The 22,024-nt window shown below is 42.2% G+C and overlaps 1 protein-coding gene across 6 annotated transcripts in view; it reads left to right on the plus strand.

Moving 5' to 3' along the window:
• C2CD2L (C2CD2 like) overlaps positions 1-22,024 on the plus strand; it is a 260,267-nt gene that overhangs the window by 159,525 nt on the left and 78,718 nt on the right. For all 6 annotated transcript variants that reach the window (XM_056544589.1, XM_056544588.1, XM_056544591.1 and 3 more), the window contains 3 exons: positions 3,872-3,992; positions 4,141-4,205; positions 4,307-4,434. In XM_056544589.1, coding sequence (XP_056400564.1) covers positions 3,872-3,992; positions 4,141-4,205; positions 4,307-4,434 — 314 coding nt within the window. The remainder of the gene's footprint in view (positions 1-3,871; positions 3,993-4,140; positions 4,206-4,306; positions 4,435-22,024) is intronic.

Here is a 22,024-nt window from a genome sequence, read left to right on the forward strand (position 1 = left end):
TTAAAACTTGCCCTTTTATAGGGGCACCTTTCGAAGAGCCACAAGAACAATCGGTGGTGTTGCTGGGGTTGGTGTCACCCAGTGCGGTAGGAAATGGTGTCACCCCCTCCAAAACCACAGATTCCCTCAACAAACCCTGATCCCCTATGAACTTTGGGAAGGCAAAGTTTGATCAGAAGCACAGAGTACTAAATAGTGGCCCGGTAGTTAGTTCACTGTGCACTTTTTGGTAAAAATTACACATTCTTTATTCTGTACGTCCAAACAATTTAAAGGATTTCAATTTATATAGCTTTTGTTTTATTTTGCTAATTTGAAAAAAATGATCACTTTTTGTATGGAAATTAGTATGCATAAAATCTCTTATTTTTCCGTACACATGATGTAGGAAGGCTTATTAATAAATCTGTTGTTTTTATCGGTACCATTGTGGTTTTGATCTGACTTTTTGACCACTTTTTTTACCCAAAACTTTTTCTGGGGTGACGCGATAAAAAAATAAAAATAAAATTTAATTCTGAGGTTTGGTATTTTACCAGACAGGATGTAATATTTTTAAAAGAAAAGGGGTGTGATTTGAACTTTTAATATGGAAGGGGTTAAATTATGCTTTTTAACAATTATTACCTTTTTTATTTTATACTTTACATTTTATTAGTCATTAGTTATTATTAGATTTCTCATACAGATCAATGCAGTTCTATCGGCACTCATTTGGTAGAGCCTGCTGCAGCCAGGCTCTAACAAATGAAGAGCTACAGTTAGCACAGGAGGAGAAGTAAGCCCTCCGGCTACCTCTACAGTGGATCTGTCATGTGTCACAAAGGGGTTATGCTATAGGAAAAAACTATATATGTTAATAAAGAAAAAAGTATATATACATAAACAGATAAAAGCAGCAAAAGTGGAGACAGAGAGACTTTTTAAGAGTAAAACTAACCCTAAAATGTTTTTAAACCATATAAATTGTAAAAATCTTAAAAATGAAGCATCGGTCCTTTTAATGTATTTGCTCTTTCCTTATCCTAGTCACGGGCATGTGAATTGTTCAGCCATTTAGCCCTGCTTCAGGTTGCTTTAGCTAAGGGCATCCGCTAATAGCTGGCATACGGCAATGGCCACGGCCAGCTATTAACCCTGACAGCCAGCACACAGGAACTACAGCCGGAACACAGAACATAATTTTGTGGACCTGAGGAAAGGCGTTGAAACGCATTGTCCCCCTTTTTTCATCTAACTTTTATTTTAAAATAAAAGTTAGTCCTGTGAACTTGCTGGCTCATTATCAATTTGATTTCATCCACACCTGCATACAGTAGCGTTCTCAAGAATCCCCCTATTTTTGCACTCTCCTCACTACCATGATCTGTATGAGGATTCTAATTTAACCCCTTAAGGACGCAGGGTTTTTCCGTTTTTGCATTTTCATTTTTTCCTCATCACCTTCTAAAAATCATAACTCTTTAAATTTTGCACCTAAAAATCCATATGATGGCTTATTTTTTGCGCCACCAATTCTACTTTGCAGTGACATTAGTCATTTTACCAAAAAATCCACGGCGAAACGGAAAAAAAAAGTCATTGTGCGACAAAATTGAAGAAAAAATTTCATTTTGTAACTTTTGGGGGCTTCCGTTTCTACGCAGTGCATTTTTCGGTAAAAATAACACCTTATCTTTATTCTGTAGGTCCATACGGTTAAATTGATACCCTACCTATATAGGTTGGATATTGTCGTACTTCGGAAAAAAATCATAACTACATGCAGGAAAATTTATATGTTAAAAATTCTCATCTTCTAACCCCTATAACTTTTTTATTTTTCCCCGTACGGGCCGTAATGAGGGCACATTTTTTTGCACCGTGTTCTGAAGTTTTTGTATTGTTTTTGATCGTTTTTTTAATTCATTTTTTCATGATATAATAAGTGACCAAAAATACACTATTTTGGACTTAGGAATTTTTTTGCGCGCACGCCATTGACCGTGCAATTTAATTAACTTTATTTTTATAGTTCAGACATTTTCACACGCGGCGATACCACATATGCTTATTTTTATTTACACAGTTTTTTGTTTTTTTATGGGAAAAGGGGGGGGGGGGGTGATTCAAACTTTTAATAGGGAAGGGGTTAAATGACCTTTGTTAACTTTTTTTTTTTTTTTTCACTTTTTTTTTTTTGCCAGTGTTATAGCTCCCATAGGGACCTATAACTCTGTACTCACTGATCTCCTATGCTGATCCCTGCAAAGCCATAGCTTTGCACGGATCAGTCAGATAGGCGGTCGATTGCTCAAGCCTGTAACTCAGGCTTAGAGCAATCAATCGATGATCGGATGCCGCGGAGAGAGGTAAGGAGACCTCTGCCTGCGTCCCAGCTGATCGGAACATCGTGATTTTATCGCGATGTCCCGATCAGCCCGACTGAGCTGCCGGGAACCGTTTACTTTTCAGACGCAGTGGTCAACTTTGATCGCCGCGTCTGAAGGGTTAACAGCGCGCGGCACAACGATCGGTGCCGCAGGCTGTTAGCCCAGGGTCTCGGCTATCGTTAGCAGCCGGGACCGACCCGGTGTGATGTGGGGTCACGGCGTGACCCCGTTTTTTACACCGGGCTTAGAGTCCTTAAGAGGTTAAGGGACAAAAAAAAAAAAAAAAAATATTAAAGGTTTAAGCCGCATACATTAAATACATTAAAGGGGTATTCCAGGCAAAAACTTTTTTTATATATATATCAACTGGCTCCGGAAAGTTAAACAGATTTGTAAATTACTTCTATTAAAAAATCTTAATCCTTCCAATAGTTATTAGCTTCTGAAGTTTTGTCTAACTGCTCAATGATGATGTCAGGCAGTGAATAGCACTCACTCTCTGTCTGTGTATGAAACAGGGAGAGCGAGTGCTATTCACTGCTTATGGCAGTTTGGTCTGTGTTTTCAAGCAGACAGAATGTGGTCTGGACCAGAAGGGAGACCAAAAGTGACATAAAAAGAAACCTCTTCTTTTCTTTTTTTTTTTCTTTTTTTTTACCAGGGAGTAAATTACAAATCGTATTTATTTTACCAGCTCCTATAATATACAAAAAATAATTTTAATGACCGTGCCCTTAAACACAATTTTTTTCCCCCCTGTATGTCCATACTAGAATAATGGGCATTTGTGTACAAGATAGATGTAGTGGAACTGGAAAGGATTCACAGATGGGAAACCAGAGTAATTAGGGGAATGGGAGGACTAAAGTACCCAGAAAGATTATCAGAATTGCAGTTATTTAGTTTAGAAAAAAGACTCCTATTGGGTGACCTAATAACGATGTATAAATATATGAGGAGGCAATGCAGAGATTTCTTCAAGGACCTATTTATACCTAGAACTGTGTCTATAACAAAGGGGCATCCTCTCAGTCTGAAGGAAAGAAGGTTTCTACACCAGCACAGGTGGGGATGCTTTACTGTTAGTAGTGAGACTATGGAACTGGATGGTTAACTGAAGAGGTTCAAAAGGGGCCTGGACATGTTTCTGGGGAGTAATAACATTACAGGTTATGGATACCAGATTTAGAAGGACAGAATGTTGATCCAGCAATTTTTACCTGATTTCAATAATTAGAATTGGAAAGGAACCCCCATCCCAGTGTGGGGCAATTAGCATCAGCCTCATAAAGGTTTTTTTTGGACTCTGGTCTTTTTTGTAACCTTATTAACTATTTAACTATGTAATATGTGCATGGGCCCTTACACTGATTTATAGAGGTTTAGTGCATTGCAGCCAGCCAGTCATGTATTGCTATCAGCTTAAAGCAGTGACAAGAAAAATACAGTGGATTTGGCCCTATAAGCATTTTCTTTATTTTCTGTTGTTTATTCCTTAGATGCTGAGCTGATCTGTGAAGTTGAACTGGATTGGCCTTGTCAGCGGAAAAAAACACGTTCTGCCAGGATCCATAAAGAAGGAGAGACCTGGAATGTCTCATGGAGTGAGGACATGATATTGTGAGCAGTTGTAAGGGGTAATTGGGATTTTATGGTATAGGGGTTAAATGTAAACATCAGCTGGGGCAGGGTCTTGGAGTTATGTGTCCTCTGTTGAGTCAGTTCTCTTGTGATTTGATAATAAAATCTCATCGTTCTCCCCATATAGTGAACTCTCTCCTCAAAGCAAGGAACTGTCTTTCAAAGTGTGGCAGATGGTGCGAAGTGCAGACAGTGAGTTTTCTTTTTTTTTTTTTTCAAACCTCTTCTTCTGTAGTTGGTAAGGTGTGGCAATAATAATATCCGTATTTGAACAAACCTTGTTTTTTCCATAGATATTTTCCTAGGTTACACCTCAGTGGCTCTGAGGTCACCTGAACAAGACCTTTGTGGGAAACGTCTATACCCACTGACCATGTGCTCCATGCTGCCGAATATCACAGTACCATCAGTATCTGTTGAGGTGAATAATGGCTAAATATTAAGTTGTTTGTTTATTTTCACCTCCATTTGCATGGGCCTATGTCATGTGTACTTCCTCTCACAGCAAAATACTAGACCCTTTCTTAACCCCTTGAGGACCAAGCCCATTTTGGCCTTAAGGACCAGGCCAATTTTTGTTTTTGCACTTTTGTTTTTTCTTCCTTCCCTTCTAAAAATCATATCTATATGAGAGCTAATTTTTTGCTCCGTGATCTGTCGTTTTTATCGGTACCTTTGTTGTTTGGATGGGACTATTTGATCGCTTTTTATTAATGTTTTTTAATGTATATGAAGTGACCAAAAATGTGCATTGACCTTACGGTTTAGCTACCCATATATTTTAATAGTTCGGACATTTTCACACGCGGCGGTACCACATATCATTATTTTTATTTTTTATTTTATTTAAAAAATGGAAAAATTAGGAAGGGGTTAATTCACTTTTATTACCCTTTTTTTTTCTTTTTTTTACACTTTAATATAATATTTTTTTAGCCAATAGGGGCTATAACATACAATCTTTTGATTGCATATACTGATCTATACTATGCCACTTTGATCGCGGTGTCTAAAGGATTAATGCCGGGCATCGGCCCGACCGGCAGTGCCCGGCATTAAAGGGGTTATCCAGGAATCAAAAAACAGACCTACTTTCTTTCATAGACCGCTCACTGTCTGTCTCTAGGTTGGGAGTAGGATTAAAAGTTGGCTCCATTCACTTTAATGGAACTGAGCTGCAGAACCACACCCAATCTGGAGACAGACAGGGAGAGGTCTTTGAAAGAAATCCCTGTTTTTTGATTCCTGGATAACCCCTTTAACACTGGGTCCTGGCTTCTGATAGCAGTCGGTACTCATGGGCGGTTTGAACGGGGTTTATTTGTGCAATTTTTTAAATTATAACAAAATACAACACTGCTCTAGACGGCCACACAAGCATGAGCCCAGGTAAGAGATACAAAATCATGCATAGAATACAAGGGCTACATGGCCACCAGAAAAATGAACAGCAGTTCACAGGTAGACCCAAACCATAGGGAGCGAAGGTTACAGGATCAAAAGACTTGTGCAGTAGCCCTTATTTAAAAGGGCAAGAATAAAGGAAAATGCATTTCGAGATGACTGCTCAACCTCTTCATCAGGTCCATACAAACACACATTCCAAGGCCTGTTTGGAAACACACAAAAAGACCAGAAAACTGACCTAGGAAACTGTGACCTAGGGCCACATGACACGGGATCACATGATGTCACAGGTGCACGTCCGCATTACATAGGACAATTACCATTAAAATAAAAAAGAGCAAAACAGAAAAATTTACAATGTATACACATTGGCCCTCATTTACTTAGAAAATCGGGTTGTAAGTCTATCTTGCTTTCTTACCCGACTGCTTTTCCCCCCTGGTATTTATTATTATGTCGCATCCTGTTTGTCGCACTGGGTTTTGTTGGTTTTGGTTTCCAACTCCTCTGAGTTGTCGGGAAAAAATCCACAACAATTCAACAAATTCGGGTTGGAAACCTTTATAAATACGTGGGAAAGCTCAGAAATGTCGGGTTACGCCCCTTTTTCGGGTTTGGGAGAATCCACATCGGGTCCGTCGGGAAAAAATGTCGCATCGTGTCGCAGACTGGCGCACGATGTCTGCGACATGTCGCAGACAAAGATGCGCCAAAAAACCCCGACAAAAGAAGTCGGGTTTAGAATAGTAAATGAGGGCCATTATAGCAGTTGTGCAGTCTGCTAATGCAGCAAAAGTAAAGAAAATATAGTTATATGTGCATCGGAGGTGTTCCGTGATGGACTGCACTCCTCTGCCCCCTCTGAACTTCAGTCCCAGGGCCGGCTGTGCAAGATGCTTCGGCTGGTGCTAGCGGGACAGCTAGAGTAACGGGAAAATAGGGCAGGCTAAGAAGCAGTTGAAGCATTTGTGCTTGGAATGGGAGACATCACTAGGAGCCGGTTATTTAATACAAAGTCTTTTTATACCTGGTGGCAGAAAGTGCTGAAGGGTTCGTGGGGCCGGGAGGAGCCGCGATCGATGATTTTGTACACATAAGTCTGCTTTATACATATTTTACAAATTTTTTTTTCTACATATAGGAGGCTGCATTGTATATATTTTACACATTCTGTATATGATGTGTATAATTTATACATAAGAGGCTGCATAAACATTTCTACACACATTGCATAATAAAGGACATAATTCATGCAGACAGAACAATTCATTAATGCATAGGAGGGTCATAGGTGTATTGCCCATATTTATATTGCTACCCCCCCCTCCCCCCAAAAAAAAGAAAAAAAATTGACACTTATATTTAATTTTGCACATACTAGTTGGGTTGTAAATGCTTTGAGTGTCTCTAATTCTGTATGGATGACATTTGTTTTGCAGTCCCTGGGGTCCACAGTCAAAACAAAGTTTTAATAGAGTAGTTCTGTCATCTCATTAAGCCATATGCTTGAAGGGATTCCAAATTGTAAATCCAAAACATTTCCCTTTTCACTAGGGCATCAAACCTGTTTGTGACAGAGATTGGGATCTGGTTGATAGGGATGATAGATATGGGATTTAGATCCCCTTAGTGTGAAAGTGTAAAAAAAACTGATCATCGGTCAAATATGAAAAGGAACTTTCAGCTGCATGGCCTTTCACGACACTGTGGTAAGGCACACTCAAGGTATCCAAATCCCATATCTTTCATCCCTATCGAACCGATCCCCATCTCCATCACAATCCGGTTTGATGCCTTAGTGAAAAGGGAGATGTTTTGGATTTACAATTTGAAATCCTTTCAACCATATTGGCTTAATGAAATGACAGAATTAATCTATTGAAACTTTGTTCTATGCCTAAGGACCCCCTCAACATACAAATCAGTACCCCCCCTTCCCCTTCCTATACACTGTTATATATCTATGATGCGCTAGAATCTGAGCAATGAGTCTAATGGGCATAATGTGGCTTTCCCTATGCATTAATGATTCATTCTGTCTGCATGAGTTAAGTCCTTTATTATGCAATATGTGTAGAAATTATTATGCAGCCTCTTATGCATAAATTACACACATAATCATATACAGAATGTGTAAAATATGTATAATGCAGCCTCTTATGAAATGATCGATCTCGGCTCCTCCAGGCCCCACAAGCCCTTCAGCGCTCACTGCCACTAGGTATAAAAAGACTTTGTATTAACTAACCGGTTCCTAGTGATGTCTCTCATTCCAAACATGAACGGTTCAACTGCTTCTTAGCCTGCCCTATACCCCCTTCATTCTTGATGTCTCACTAGCTCTAGCCAGAGCACTTGCACAACCGACACTTTCAAGTTCAGAGTGGGCGGAGGAATTTAGTATATGGTGAACACCTCCGATGTACATATAACTATATTTTATTTACTTTTATTACATTAGCAGTCTGCGCAACTGCTACTTATGTGTATGCTTTGTAAATTGTTCTGTTTTTCTCTTTATTTATTCTTATGGTAATTTTCCTATGTAATGCTGACGTGCACCTGTGAAGTCATGTGGCCCAAGGTCACAGTTTTCCAGTCTTTTTGTGTGTGTATATATACAGGCCTCGGAGTGTGCGTTTGTATGGACCTGATGAAGAAGTGAGCAGTCATCTCATGGCATAGTAACTTCTATGTACCTGTGTGTGAGACTTGTGGATGGTGTGGGCTCTGCAGCAGAAAGGCATCTAATAGTAATTCTGGGTTCACACAGTGTTATTGCTGTGTATGCCAACTATACATCTGCATCCCTTTATGAAAAGTGTTGTTCACTTATAACGAGGTACACGGCATTGGGTCACTTTATTATAATGGCCCAAATGTAGTCAGCCATTGACTACATTCAGGATAGTATGATTTATCTTGCTGTTCTCACGTTTGGGCCATTAAAGTGAATGGCTCTTCTGCCATGTGCCTCATTATACAATGGGGATGAAAAGTTTGGGCACCCCAGGTAAAAATTTGTATTAAAGGAGTAGTCCAGTAGTGAACAACTTATCCCCTATCCTTAGGATAGGGGATAAGTTGCAGATCGCGGGGGGTCTGACCGCTGGGGCCCCCCACGATCTCCTGTACGGGGCCCCGACACCCCGCGGGAAGGGGGGTGTTGACCTCCGCACGAAGCTGCGGCTGACACGCCCCCTCAATAAAACTCTATGGCAGAGCCGGAGCGCTGCCTTCGGCAATCTCCGGCTCTGCCATAGCGATGTATTGAGGGGGCGTGTCGGCCGCCGCTTCGTGCGGTGGTCGACACCCGCTATCTGGCCGCAGAGCCTGGCCCCCGTACAAAGAGATCGCAGGGGGCCCCAGCGGTCGGACCCCCCGCGATCTCACACTTATCCCCTATCCTTAGGATAGGGAATACGTTTGGACTACCCCTTTAATGTGCATAAAGAAGCCAAGGAAAGATGGAAAAATCTCCAAAAGGCATCAAATTACAGATTAGACATTCTTATGATATGTCAACAAAAGTTTGATTTTATTTCTATCATTTCACTTTCAAAATAACAGAAAACCAAAAAATGGCATCTGCAAAAGTTTGGGCACCCTGTCTAATCTGTTATTTGGATGGATCCCTCCAAGGAACAGCACAGGATAAAAGCGGCGCACAAGACTTCAAAGGTAAAATGGTTTATTTACCCGGCATGCAACGCGTTTCGCTGGACAATCTGATGAAGCTGGTTGTCCAGCGAAACGCGTTGCATGCCGGGTAAATAAACCATTTTACCTTTGAAGTCTTGTGCGCCGCTTTTATCCTGTGCTGTTCCTTGGAGGGATCCATCTGAGTGCTTCACCTGTGTTGCCAGGAGCGGCTGCCGATCTTCGCCCGTTGAGGGTAATTCCACGCTTTTACCATAGTTGTACTTGGTTATCACACTAGGAGTGCTCTCCTTGTCTATATAATCTGTAATTTGATGCCTTTAGGAGATTTTTCCATCTTTCCTTGGCCAAACTTTTGATCCCCACTGTATTTTGTCAACCCTTTTTTTTTTTTTTTTTGAGGGAGTGATGCGTGTAGCTGGGAAGGACAGCAATAACACCTCCTTAGAGGGAGGTGGCTCACTCTGTCACACAATTTGCATACCATGGAAGTAAGGTGCTGATGAGGGTTAAAGAAGACCGCTTTGTCAGCATTAATGCCGAAATATTGCATTATTTTATGTAAGAGACCAAACCACTACAGGGTCAAGTCCTATAGTAGGGTTAAGAAAAAAAAAATTGCTAATCACGGGGGGTTGGTAAATATGTAGACTGTTAGGTGATGTCAGCTGAATGTTCCAGAAGATAAGAGTGTTAACTCACCTTTTCGCATTGTTCACAACTCCATTGATTTAATCTGGGGAAGTGGTAACATTTCCCACGTTGAGTTGCGTTTACCATTGTTCTGGGTTTGTTTTTCTTGGTTCCCTTGTGGCCTAGGTTGCCTACTGTTTGGCACTCTCTTAGGATATATTTTGGTCAGAGAAGATATAGCTGGACTACAGGGCTGTACTTGGATAGAACTGTGGGCGTGTCAGCCAAATTCACCAACCTGACTGGTACCCGACCATTGAAGACAGTGACGGGGCTTCTTGCAGCCTTGACTGGCGAGTGGTCCTCCAACTAGACTGGTTGTTTATGCCTGGATAGGAACAACCCCAAATGATGGCTTATGTGTTGAATTGCAAAGTGACGGCCTGAAATGGGCACTGTCATAATTTTTTTATTTTATTTTTTTGCATATGATACAGAAGGTAAAATAAATCAGATTTGTAATTTACTCACTGTAAAAAAAAAAAAAAAAAAATATATATATATATATATATATATATATATATATATATATATATATAATACATATACATATATATATTTTTTTTTATGTCACTTCCATGGCCTTATAAATCTGGCTACTAGTGGTTTCCCCTTCTGGTCCAGACTGCATTCCGTCTGCTCAAAAGCACAGACTTTAGTCTTCTGCTGGACTGGCAAGAGACCAAACTCAGGAAGTGCAATCTGGCCATAGGTAGTGAATAGCACGCACTCTCTGCCTGGGTATGTTACAGGGAAAGCGAGTGCTATTCACTGCCTATGGACAGACCACATTTCCTGAGTTTGGTGTCCTGCCAGGAGACCAAAGTCAGTGCTTTTGAGCTAACGGAATGCAGTCTGGTACAGAAGGGAGACTCCTAGTGGCCAGATTTACAAGGCCATGAAAGTGACATACATTTTTTTTTATTTTTTATTTTTTTTTTAATACAAGGAGTAAATTAAAATCTTATTTATTTTTTCCTGCAGTATCAAATGCCCAAAGAAATATTTTAATGACAGTGCCCATTTATGTCTTGGATCCGGACACGGCAAATTTCATCCTTCATGTTGGCAAATTTTTGTTTAGACTCAAGTGCCTTGAGGTGATGCTGCTGTAAGTGGGAGAAGCAGCTTTTCTGTATGTGGGAGAAGCAGTAGGGAATGAGGCATGCAATGCATCCATAATTTCCACCTAACAGGTTCACTTGAGTCATTGGAGTCCCAGTATTAATAAAACTTCATAAATCAAATAATCATGTATGGATCCCAGGGCATTAGTTACTATTACAATAACCCTTTGGGAGGACTAACCTCCCTCAAGGGATAGAGAACCTTACAACTTGGGCTCCACTAAAAACTATTTTTATTGATCTACATTAAAATATATTTTTTTAGGAAAACAAGCAGGCCACAGATAGTGATTTAAAATTATCAGAGATCCTTGTATGACTTGTTACTTATCTTGGGCTATATGCCTTGTTGGTGGTAAGATAGTGGCTTGTGTTTTAACAGTATCAGTGAGGGTGTTAATTTTACACCCTCCCTTCAGGTCTGTTATGTGGTATTTGGGTGGTTTGAACAAGGGTTACTTTGTTCCTCCTTGTATATCACCCTCCACGTATAGGATTTCTATGGCAGCTGGAAGCTTATTATTAGAGATGAGCGAACTTACAGTAAATTCGATTCGTCACAAACTTCTTGGCTCGGCAGTTGATGACTTTTGCTGCATAAATTAGTTCAGCTTTCAGGTGCTCCCGTGGGCTGGAAAAGGTGGATACAGTCCTAGGAGACTCTTTCCTAAGACTGTATCAACCTTTTCCAGCCCACCGGAGCACCTGAAGGCTGAACTCATTTACGCAGGATAAGTCATCAACTGCCGAGCCGAGAAGTTTGTGACGAATCGAATTTACTGTAAGTTCGCTCATCTCTACTTATTATAATTACAGCACTATGGGGGGCCTCTGACACCCTCCCATATATCTCTATAAGGGGTCTCACACTCCCTTCTGTATGGATATTACTGTATTTATTGTGAGGAGTGCTCCTCTATCACACCCTTCTATATAGGTGCTATACCGCTTATACTGTGGATTGTACTCAGATATAGCCAACTTATGTTGGTATAGTGCTATATGTATTGAGGGGGGTGCTATGCACCTCCTCACTGCTATAAGCTTTTTCTAGTCTATGGCAGTATTCCTTAGCACACTATATAACCACTTTCATTGTTATTTTTATTCTTCCATCTATGTGGATAGTCACTCAGGATCCCTGTCTAAAATATGAATCACCAGCGGACTGGCTTTGTCAAGGGTAATGAGGCTAATGGCAATATTTTCGTGCGCGCTGCTTTTTATAATCTTGTGATGTCATTTCCGGTGAGTGTTTCCGGTCCCGTGTTCCAATCAGAGAGAGCCACGTGAGGCATCGTGTGTGCGATCACATGATTATCTATCATATGATACGCCGTACCCCGCACGCGACTAGGTCTCTCCTGCGTCCGCGCGTGAGCCTCTAGGGGGTTCCTCACATGGGCAGGAGATGGCAACAGCACCTTCTGATTCAATCTCTGACTCAAACACCTGGACTGCAAGCCCTTTGAAGACAGGGAACGATATACCTGGGTTCTGGGCAGCTCGTATTTTCACTACACCATCATGACCGCATCACCTGAGAATATCCCATGTAGTTGTAAATAGGAACAGGAACCACAGAGAGGTAAAAAGGCCCCTCCCCATCAACCTCCCAATGTTTTCTGTTCCTATTTAAAGCATGTATGGAGAGGTTCTCTCACCTAGTGTACCTGGGCTGTCTTGGGATGTCAGTCGGTCACCTCTGTCTTTCTTTCTCCCTTTGCACACCAGGTCGCACCTCTTTTGAAAACCTGCCTCTCTGGTCCCTCGTTATCCTGCCGCGGTGCTCAGGGAGTTTATACTGCAGGGAGTTTTCTGTATGGCCGACTTTGGGTTCTGCTTCCCCTAGCTGATGTCACCCATGCACAACTCCGGAACAAGCCACACGGGCCAGAGAAAGCTAAGAAAAGCAGCACCCGAAGCCGGCCATACAGGTAGCTCCCCACAGCATAAACTCCCTGAGTGCTGCGGCTGGGTTACAGAGGGACAAGAGGCACGACCTGGTGCATGCCCTGGGATTGGTTGCTGACCGATAGTCCCTTCTCCAAGATGGCACCATCCACTGGAACGCCGCCAGAAGTTGGAAATCCACGGAGTGGTGGCAAAATGTGAAAATAGGCTCTATACAAGGTCCAGGCTGCCTCTATAGCATCCCACTCTATCTTACTTGGTTGCTCCTACTACTTCAGGCTCTACTCATCTGGAATGCTCAGCATCTGGCAACCCTGTAAGTATCTGGCCCTTGAGGGCTTATTTACAGTATGGGGTAATGTTTCTTTCCTGTTATTCTTACTGGTTACCTTCTCAGTTTAGGGAGCTAAGGAGGTCCTGAAGAAATCTAAAGATACTTCTAAGGATGTTTCTAGAAAAATTTTAATCAAAGTGAAAAAATGTTGGGTGTGTACAGGAGTTTTACCGGAGGGTCATACTAACCCTTCACAGATAAAATAGTTCAGCAAGAATCCATGTCTTTTATTGCGGAATAAAAGCGTACCGGTCAGATCCCACAATAATAACAATACTAATTCAGTCCAAGGGTATATCCAGCTAACCACTAGTAAATTGCCACTCGCGCACTACGGACCCAGCTCAGACTAGGCTGTATAGTAAACAGCAGAAGAAAAGGATATCCAGCGCAGCGAAAGCTCAAATGCAAAATTCTTTATTCTGACACGGCAGCACACAGGTAAAATGAACAGCAGTGACGCTTTTCGACCGCCTAGGCGATTCTAGTCATACTGGCACAGGATTCAAATTGTTGGATATCCTATATAGGGGAGGCGCAGGGGAGGCGCTCAAGACCACAGGTGTTAGTCATCTCATCTTGATGGAGCGCACCTCCCTCTGCACAGGAAACTCCATTACAACTACAAGTAAAACATCAGGAAAAGTAAATTCCATTCACATGTATCTAATTAGACATAAAAAATAAATACATACACCATATGTGAACTATATAAAAACTTGAAGTATAGAAAAAAGGAGAAAACAGGGAAGGATTAACCTGAGGCATTGTGCAAGAACTGTATAAGAAAATATTTTGGTAATCTATTCTATCAGAATATTATAACCATCTAGATCACAGTACTGTATATCATGCACAGTTGCACAATGCGAAAGGCACCCAACCAAAGAAGTAACTCTTATGGGGGGAAACAATGGTAGCAGGTGCTCAAATATTCATAAAATAAATTAAGCGTACATGTAATAAATATATACATAAAATTTCAATCAAGCCCTGCTGTATGAAAGAAAATCCTTTGTTCAAGATGGGGAAACAAGAATATTGCAAATTATTCTTAATCCATTTTAGTTACATATATTCATTTAATTGCATATATTCAGTAGTGTAGTATCACGTCTTGTCTTTTATTTAACCCCTTCGGGGATCTACTATCCAAGCACATGATCCAATACACTTGTCTGAGAAGCTTTTTCCTATGGTTCCCACATCTCCTAGGTGTAGCCACTCTCTCAATGTCTTGAAGAATCAGTGTATTATAGTTACCATTATGTTTTTCGGCACAGTGCTGGCTAATCATGGACACATGTCGGGAGTTAAAGTGCTTAACATCAGAAAGATGTTTCCTAATCCTTGTCTTGAGGGGACAAGTTGTGCACCCAACATACTGTACACTGCACTCCCGACACGTGACCAGATAGACAACATAGCTCGTGTTGCAATTTATATACTGTCTGATGGTGTGGACCTCATTCCTGCTAGTAGTGCGGAATTCTTTTGATGGAAACATAATGTTGCAACACATGCACCTCTGATGACCACATATATAGGATCCAAAGTTAGTTAGCCATGTCGGTGGTCTAATGGTTTTTGTTTTAACCTATTGGGGACGAAGGGCGTATGCATACGCCCTTGCGTCCTGGTACTTAAGGACGAAGGGCATATCCATACGCCCGTGGGAATCAGCAGGCACCCCGTGCAAATGCCCAGGGGGGGGTCATCACCCCCCCACCCCTCTCCCATGTCGGCGATCGGCGCAAATCGCAGGTGAATTCACACTTGCGATTTGCGCCGATTCCGGGTCATTACTGGTCTATGGCGACCCGGAATATAAGGGGGATCGCAGTTGTCTAAGACACCTACGATCCCCCTGAAGGGATAGGAGTGAGGTTGCAGAGGTGCTATCCCTCCTATCCCTGCTATCGCTGTGGGCGACAGAGATCGGCAAGCAGCGACTGTGATCGGCGGACGGCGACGTCGTGCGGCAGAAGAGGACGGCTCCCTGCATCCTACGGAAGCCGGTAAGTTGCCTAGCAACATCTGGAGGGCTACAGTGGTCTCTAACCTGTAGCCCTCCAGATGTTGCAAAACTAAAACTCCCAGCATGCCCAGACAGCTGTTTGCTGTTTGGGCATGCTGGAATATGTAGTTTTGCAACAGCTGGAGGACTGCAGTTTGAGACCACTATACAGTGTTCTCTAAACTGTATCTCTCCAGATCTTGCAAAACTACAACTCCTAGCATGCCTAAACAGCTCTTTGCAAAGCCCCCATAATGCCAGAACAAAGGACCCCCCCCCGCCCCCCACATGTGACCCCATTTTGGAAACTACACCCCTCATGTAATGTATTAAGGGGTACAGTGAGCATTTACGCCCCACAGGTGTCTGACAGATTTTTGAAACATTGGTCCGTGAAAATGAATTTGAATTTGGGGGAAAAACTGCATATAGTGAAAAAAAACTTTTTCGCTTACACGTCCGATTTTAATGAAAAGTTGTTAAACACCTGGGAGGTGTTAAGGCTCACTGGACACCTTGTTACGTGCCTTGAGGGGTGTAGTTTCCAAAATAGTATGCCTTGTGTGGTTTTCTGCTGTTCTGGCACCATAGGGGCTTTCTAAATGTGACATGCCCCCCAAAAACAATTTCTGCAAAATTCACTCTCCAAAATCCCATTATTGCTCCTTCCATTCTGAGCCCTCTACTGCGCCCGCCGAACACTTGACATGCACATATGAGGTATTTACTTAATCGAGAGAAATTGGGTTACAAATTTTAGGGGGCATGTTCTCCTATTGCTACTTGTAAAAATTCAAAAACTTGGTCTACAAGATTTTGAATCTTCTCTTTCACTTTGCTGCTATTCCTGTGAAACAGAGTTAACAAACTTACTGAATGTCATTTTGGATACTTTGAGGCGTGCAGTTTTTTATAATTGGGTCATTTGTGGGGTATTTCTAATTTGAAGGCCCTTCAAATCCACTTCAAAACAGAACTGGTCCCTGAAAAATTCAGATTTTGAAAATTTTCTGAAAAATTGGAAAATTGCTGCTGAACTTTTGAAGCCCTCTGATGTCTTCCAAAAGTAAAAACTTGTCAACTTTATGATGCAAATATAAAGTAGACATATTGTATATGTGACTCTATGTATAATTTATTTGGAATGTCTATTTTCCTGATAAGCAGAGAGCTTCAAAGTTAGAAAAATGCAAAATTTTCAAATTTTTCATCAAAGTTTTGAAATTTTCACCAAGATATTATGCAAGTACCGACGAAAATTTACCACTACCATAAAGTAGAATGTGTCACGAAAAAACAGTCTTGGAATCAAGTTTATAACTAAAAGCATCCCAGAGTTATTAATGCTTAACCCCTTAACGATGCAGGACGTATATTTACGTCCTGCGCCGGCTCCCGCGATATGAAGCCGGATCGCGCCGCGGTCCCACATCATATCACATCGGTCCCGGCGCTCATCAACGGCCGGGACCCGCGGCTAATACCACACATCGCCGATCGCGGCGATGTGCGGTATTAACCCTTTAGAAGCGGCGGTCAAAGCTGACCGCCGCTTCTAAAGTGAAAGTGACCCGGCTCCTCAGTCGGGCTGTTCGGGACCGCCGCGGTGTAATCGCGGCGTCGCGAACAGCTTACAGGACACCAGGAGGGCCCTTACCTGCCACCTCGGTGTCCGATCGGCGAATGACTGCTCCGTGCCTGAGATCCAGGCAGGAGCAGTCAAGTGGTGATAACACTGATCACAGGCGTGTTAATACACGCCTGTGATCTGTGTAAAAGATCAGTGTGTGCAGTGTTATAGGTCCCTATGGGACCTATAACACTGCAAAAAAAAAGTTTAAAAAAAGTGTTAATAAAGGTCATTTAACCCCTTCCCTAATATAAGTTTGAATCACCCCCCTTTTCCCATCAAAAAATAAAACAATGTAAAAAAATAAATAAATAAACATGTGGTATCGCCGCGTGCGTAAATGTCCAAACTATAAAAATATATCATTAATTAAACCGCACGGTTAATGGCGTACGCGCAAAAAAAATTCCAAAGTCAAAAAAAGCACATTTTTGGTCACTTTTTATACCATTAAAAAATGAATAAAAAGTGATCAAAAAGTCCGATCAAAACAAAAATCATACCGATAAAAACTTCAGATTACGGCGCAAAAAATGAGTCCTCATACCGACCTGTACGTGGAAAAATAAAAAAGTTATAGGGGTCAGAAGATGACATTTTTAAACGTATACATTTTCCTGCATGTAGTTATGATTTTTTCCAGAAGTGCGACAAAATCAAACCTATATAAGTAGGGTATCATTTTAACCGTATGGACCTACAGAAAAATAAGGTGGAATTTTTACCGAAATATGCACTGCGTAGAAACGAAAGCCCCCAAAAGTTACAAAATGGCGTTTTTTCTTCGATTTTGTCGCACAATGATTTTTTTTCCGTTTTGCCGTGCATTTTTGGGTAAAATGACTAATGTCACTGCAAAGTAGAATTGGCGACGCAAAAAATAAGCCATAATATGGATTTTTAGGTGGAAAATTGAAAGGGTTATGATTTTTAAAAGGTAAGGAGGAAAAAACGAAAGTGCAAAAACGGAAAAACCCTGAGTCCTTAAGGGGTTAAAGTGACAGTGGTCAGATTTGCAAAAAATGCTTAGGGTCATAATGGGCTCCATCCCCAAGGGGTTAAAGAGACTGGGGGAGACCAGTTGTCCTATCGTTGGTACCCTCCTAGGTACACATCTGTATCCCAATTGTAGTATGGACCTATAGGTAAGATCACCCATAATGATTGGCATATATTTATTAATGATTTTTGTGATAGACCCATAGTCTGTATTACACTATATATTGGGTGACAAATGTGACCGGTTGTTGGATGCCATCTTGTTTTTCTGTTTTAATTTTTTCCCAAATATTAAGTCTGACCTATTTTTAGTTCTTGCTATATAAGCCGCTTGATTTATTAGCCCTTTTTGGTATCCTCTGTTTGATAGACGCTCCCCAATTTTTGTCACCTCCTCTTCAAAATCATTGTCCTGTGAACAGTTGCGACGTGCACGTATCATCACCCCCACAGGCACATTTTCTGCGGCATGGGGGGGGGTGACAGGAGGCAGCATGGAGGATGGTGTTAGCTGAGCTTGGCTTGCGAAAAGAGCATGTAATAATTTTATTCGTAACCGGACAACCACAAAGGGTTAGGTCCAATTATGTAACCTCATCCATAGCCAAGGTCACAATGAAATTTAAATTTGCCGCATTGTCATTCAAATACATAGTGAAGGTATTAATGGCCGCTACATCGGACCCCCAAATAAACAGGAGGTCATTGATGTAGCGGCCATACCATTGGATTTGAGATACAAAGGGGTTGTGGGGAGAAAAGTGTCCCCCTCTCCCACCAACACATATAAATGTTGGCGAGAGAGGGGGGAGAACTTAGCCCCCATCGATGCTCCGGTGGTCTGCAAGAAAAAAATCACCATCAAACATAAAAAAATTATGAGTGAGCAAAAAATCCACCACTTCAGTGATAAATTCGCTCAGACCACAGGAGTACCCCGAGTATGTCTGTAAGAACCAAGACAATGCGACTATCACCGAATAAAGTGAAGTAACATCGGCAGTAACCCACGTCCAGCCCTTTTGCCAGTTCATCTGATCGAAGATAGAGAGGAGGTGACCAGTGTTGTTAATATGACCCGGCATCTCCGCTATCAGTGGTTGAAGCATAACGTCAACCCACGCACAAAGATGTTCATTGAGAGAGGAGATGCCGGCAACAATTGGACGCATTGGTGGGGGAAAGATATTTTTGTGGAATTTTGGGAGTGAGTGAAAAATGGGTATCACCGGATGTTGAACAAATATAAATTCTGCCTCTTTATTAGTAAAAAAGCCACCCTCAACTCCCAAGTCCACTAGTTCTTTAAGATGTTTTTTAATATAGGATATCCAACAATATAAATCCTGTGCCAGTATGACTAAGATCGCCTAGGCGGTCGAAACGCGTCACTGCTGTTCATTTTACATGTGTGCTGCCATGTCAGAATAAAATTGCATTTGAGCTTTTGCTGCTCTGGACATCCTTTTCTTCTGCTAATAATAATAATTGTAATGTCTCGGCTGTGTGTGTTGCTTTAGGTACACAGCTCCACATTAAGTTTCATACCAAATCTCAATGAAAGACACTCTGGTTTGCTTAACTGATGTAATCTTTACTGAGATATAATGCGGTAAAACTGTAAAACAAACATATAAAAGACAAATATAAGTGACATACATCATGCATAGCTAATACAAAAGATAGGGCCCAACTAACGTGCTCGTATAATACACACTGAGACACACATTATCTATATACAAATGTCTAGCATCCCTCTACACAGGCTAAACTAACAAAACACCTTACTCACAGGCTTTGGTATTCATCAGATTTGTAGTCTATATTCGCTTCAAGAAGTCCTGTGGATCTTCTCACTGTGGTGGCTGAAGCTGGAATGAACAAGATGTGTCGGGACTAGCCCTAGACAGTAGAGAGAAGACCCGCCTCTGGGCTTCATGAAAATGGAGGGTCTTAAATGGGCACTGTTTTTTTTTTTGGCATATGTTGTAGTACATATGTACTACAACATATCTCTAATATAGTTTCATTATTTTATTTTTTATTAACATGGTGTAATTTACATTTGAAAACCGGCCACTAGGGGTATCCCTCCTAGTGGCCGGCTGCAGCCTGGCGTGACGTCATGCCTGAAAAAGGACTGATTTTGGCCTGGCAATCAGTCCTTTTTCATTTAGGCTGCTCTCGCTCCCTGCCTGTCAATCAGACAGGCGGGAGCGAGTGCATTGGCTCCCCGGCCACTGGCTGGGAGGCCACTCGTCCCGCACATGTTGTCGCCGTCGCTGCCCCTGCACGCCCGCTGCCGGACTCTGCAGTATCTGTTAAGAGGGAACGGGGTATGCGATGGGGGGGTTTGTGATGGAGGGAACGGGGTATGCGGGCGGGGGGTTGTGATGGAGGGAACGGGGTATGGGGGGGGCTTTGACGGAGGGAACGGGCTAGCGCCGCAGCGCCGCATGACACTAACTTATAGTTTATCTACACAGGGTGCCTCCAGCTGTTTCACTACTACAACTCCCAGCATGCCCTGACAGCCTATAGATGTCAGGGCAAGCTGGGAGTTGTAGTGGTGAAACAGCTGGAGGCACCCTGTGTAGATAAACTAAGGGCGGAAGTGTTGTCCCCAGCAGGCATCAGTGATGTGGTGCCTGTTGGGGAAGTCTGCCTTGTAGTGAGCACACTACCAGGCAGACATAGTTATTTTTAATATAGTAAAAAGAAAAATTAAAAGCAGGGAGGGGGTTAGGGATAGATTGTCAATAGGCAGGGACAGAAAAAAATATAGGATGGTGGGAGCTACCCTTTAAAGGTACAGACCCTGCTGAGTGCCAAGCATGTAACATACATTGCAAAGGCAGCACACTCCCCACCTGGCATACTTTCTGTTATGCCACTAACCCTTGGACAGAAGTAAAACTACTTCAGAAATTGGCCTTGCATACACCTTGGGAATGCCCTGTCTAACAATTCTAACTTCAACCTTTCTAGCTCTAGCATCACTACTTGGATCGGTCCCCACAATGAGTCCAATAGGCCACTCGTTCCTGTGGGCCTGAGTGTCTTTAAGTAAAATAACATCTCCAACTTGTAAATTTGGCTTGTCATCTTGCAATTTCTTGCATGGCTGGAGTGTCACCAGGTAATCTTGTCTCCACCTCTTCCAGAAAATGTCTGCAAGACTTTGAACTTGTTTCCATTGCTTAGTCTACAAGTCCTTGAGGTCAAAATCTCCTGTGGGAGCTGTCACTGGTTCCATCTTCTGGGTCAGCAGCATTACGGGTGTCAAGACTGCCGGCATCTCCAGATCTGAGGACACTGGAACCAAAGGTCTGGTGTTCATCATGGCCATGACTTCAGCCATTAGCGCGTAGTCAAAGCTTCCTGTGTGAGCCGAGTAGACCCAAGCTTCAGGAGCATGGCATCCAGAATGCAACGAGCTACTCCGATCATGCTCTCCCAGGCTCCTCCCATATGCGATGCATGAGGAGTATTAAAAGTCCAAGTGCATCCTTGGTTTTGAAGATAGGAACCTGTTTCAGAGTCTGTAGAGATGATCTTCAACTCCTTTCAAGCCCCAATAAAGTTTGTGCCACAGTCTGAACGAATCAATTGTGCTGGTCCTCTGATAGAGAAAAATCTTCTCAAGGCATTGATGAAACTTGAAGTGGATAAAGATTCAATCACTTCAATGTGAATTGCTCTGGTACTCAGGCAAGAGAACAGAACAGCCCAACGTTTACTTTCAGCACTGCCTCCTCTGGTCTTGCGAGAAGAGATGTTCCAAGGACCAAAAATGTCTAGACCCACGTGAGTGAACGGAGGATCTGAAGCAAGTCTGTCTGCAGGTAAGTTTGACATCTTCTGAACTTCAAGTGTCCCTCTAATCTTCTTGCAGGTAACACATTTGCTGATCACACTGGAGACTAGTCTCTTACCTCCTATGATCCACAACCCTGCCTACCGTACCGCTCCTTCAGTGAAGTGTCGACCTTGATGTGCGACTTGCTCGTGATAGTGTCTCACCAGAAGAAGAGAGATGTGATGATTCTTGGGTATGATGAAGGGATATCTATCTTGGATAGTAGTATCCGCTGCCAACAAGCGACCTCCAATTCTTATCACTCAGTCTTTGTCTAGGATAGGGTTCAACTTCTTGAGCGAATTGTCGAGAAATCTTTCTTTTTCAGAAGGCTTTGGATTTCTTCTTTAAAGACTTCCTGCTGGACGCAT

The sequence above is a fragment of the Hyla sarda genome, chromosome 10, assembly GCF_029499605.1.
Source record: "Hyla sarda isolate aHylSar1 chromosome 10, aHylSar1.hap1, whole genome shotgun sequence".
In the NCBI taxonomy this organism is placed as follows: domain Eukaryota; kingdom Metazoa; phylum Chordata; class Amphibia; order Anura; family Hylidae; genus Hyla; species Hyla sarda.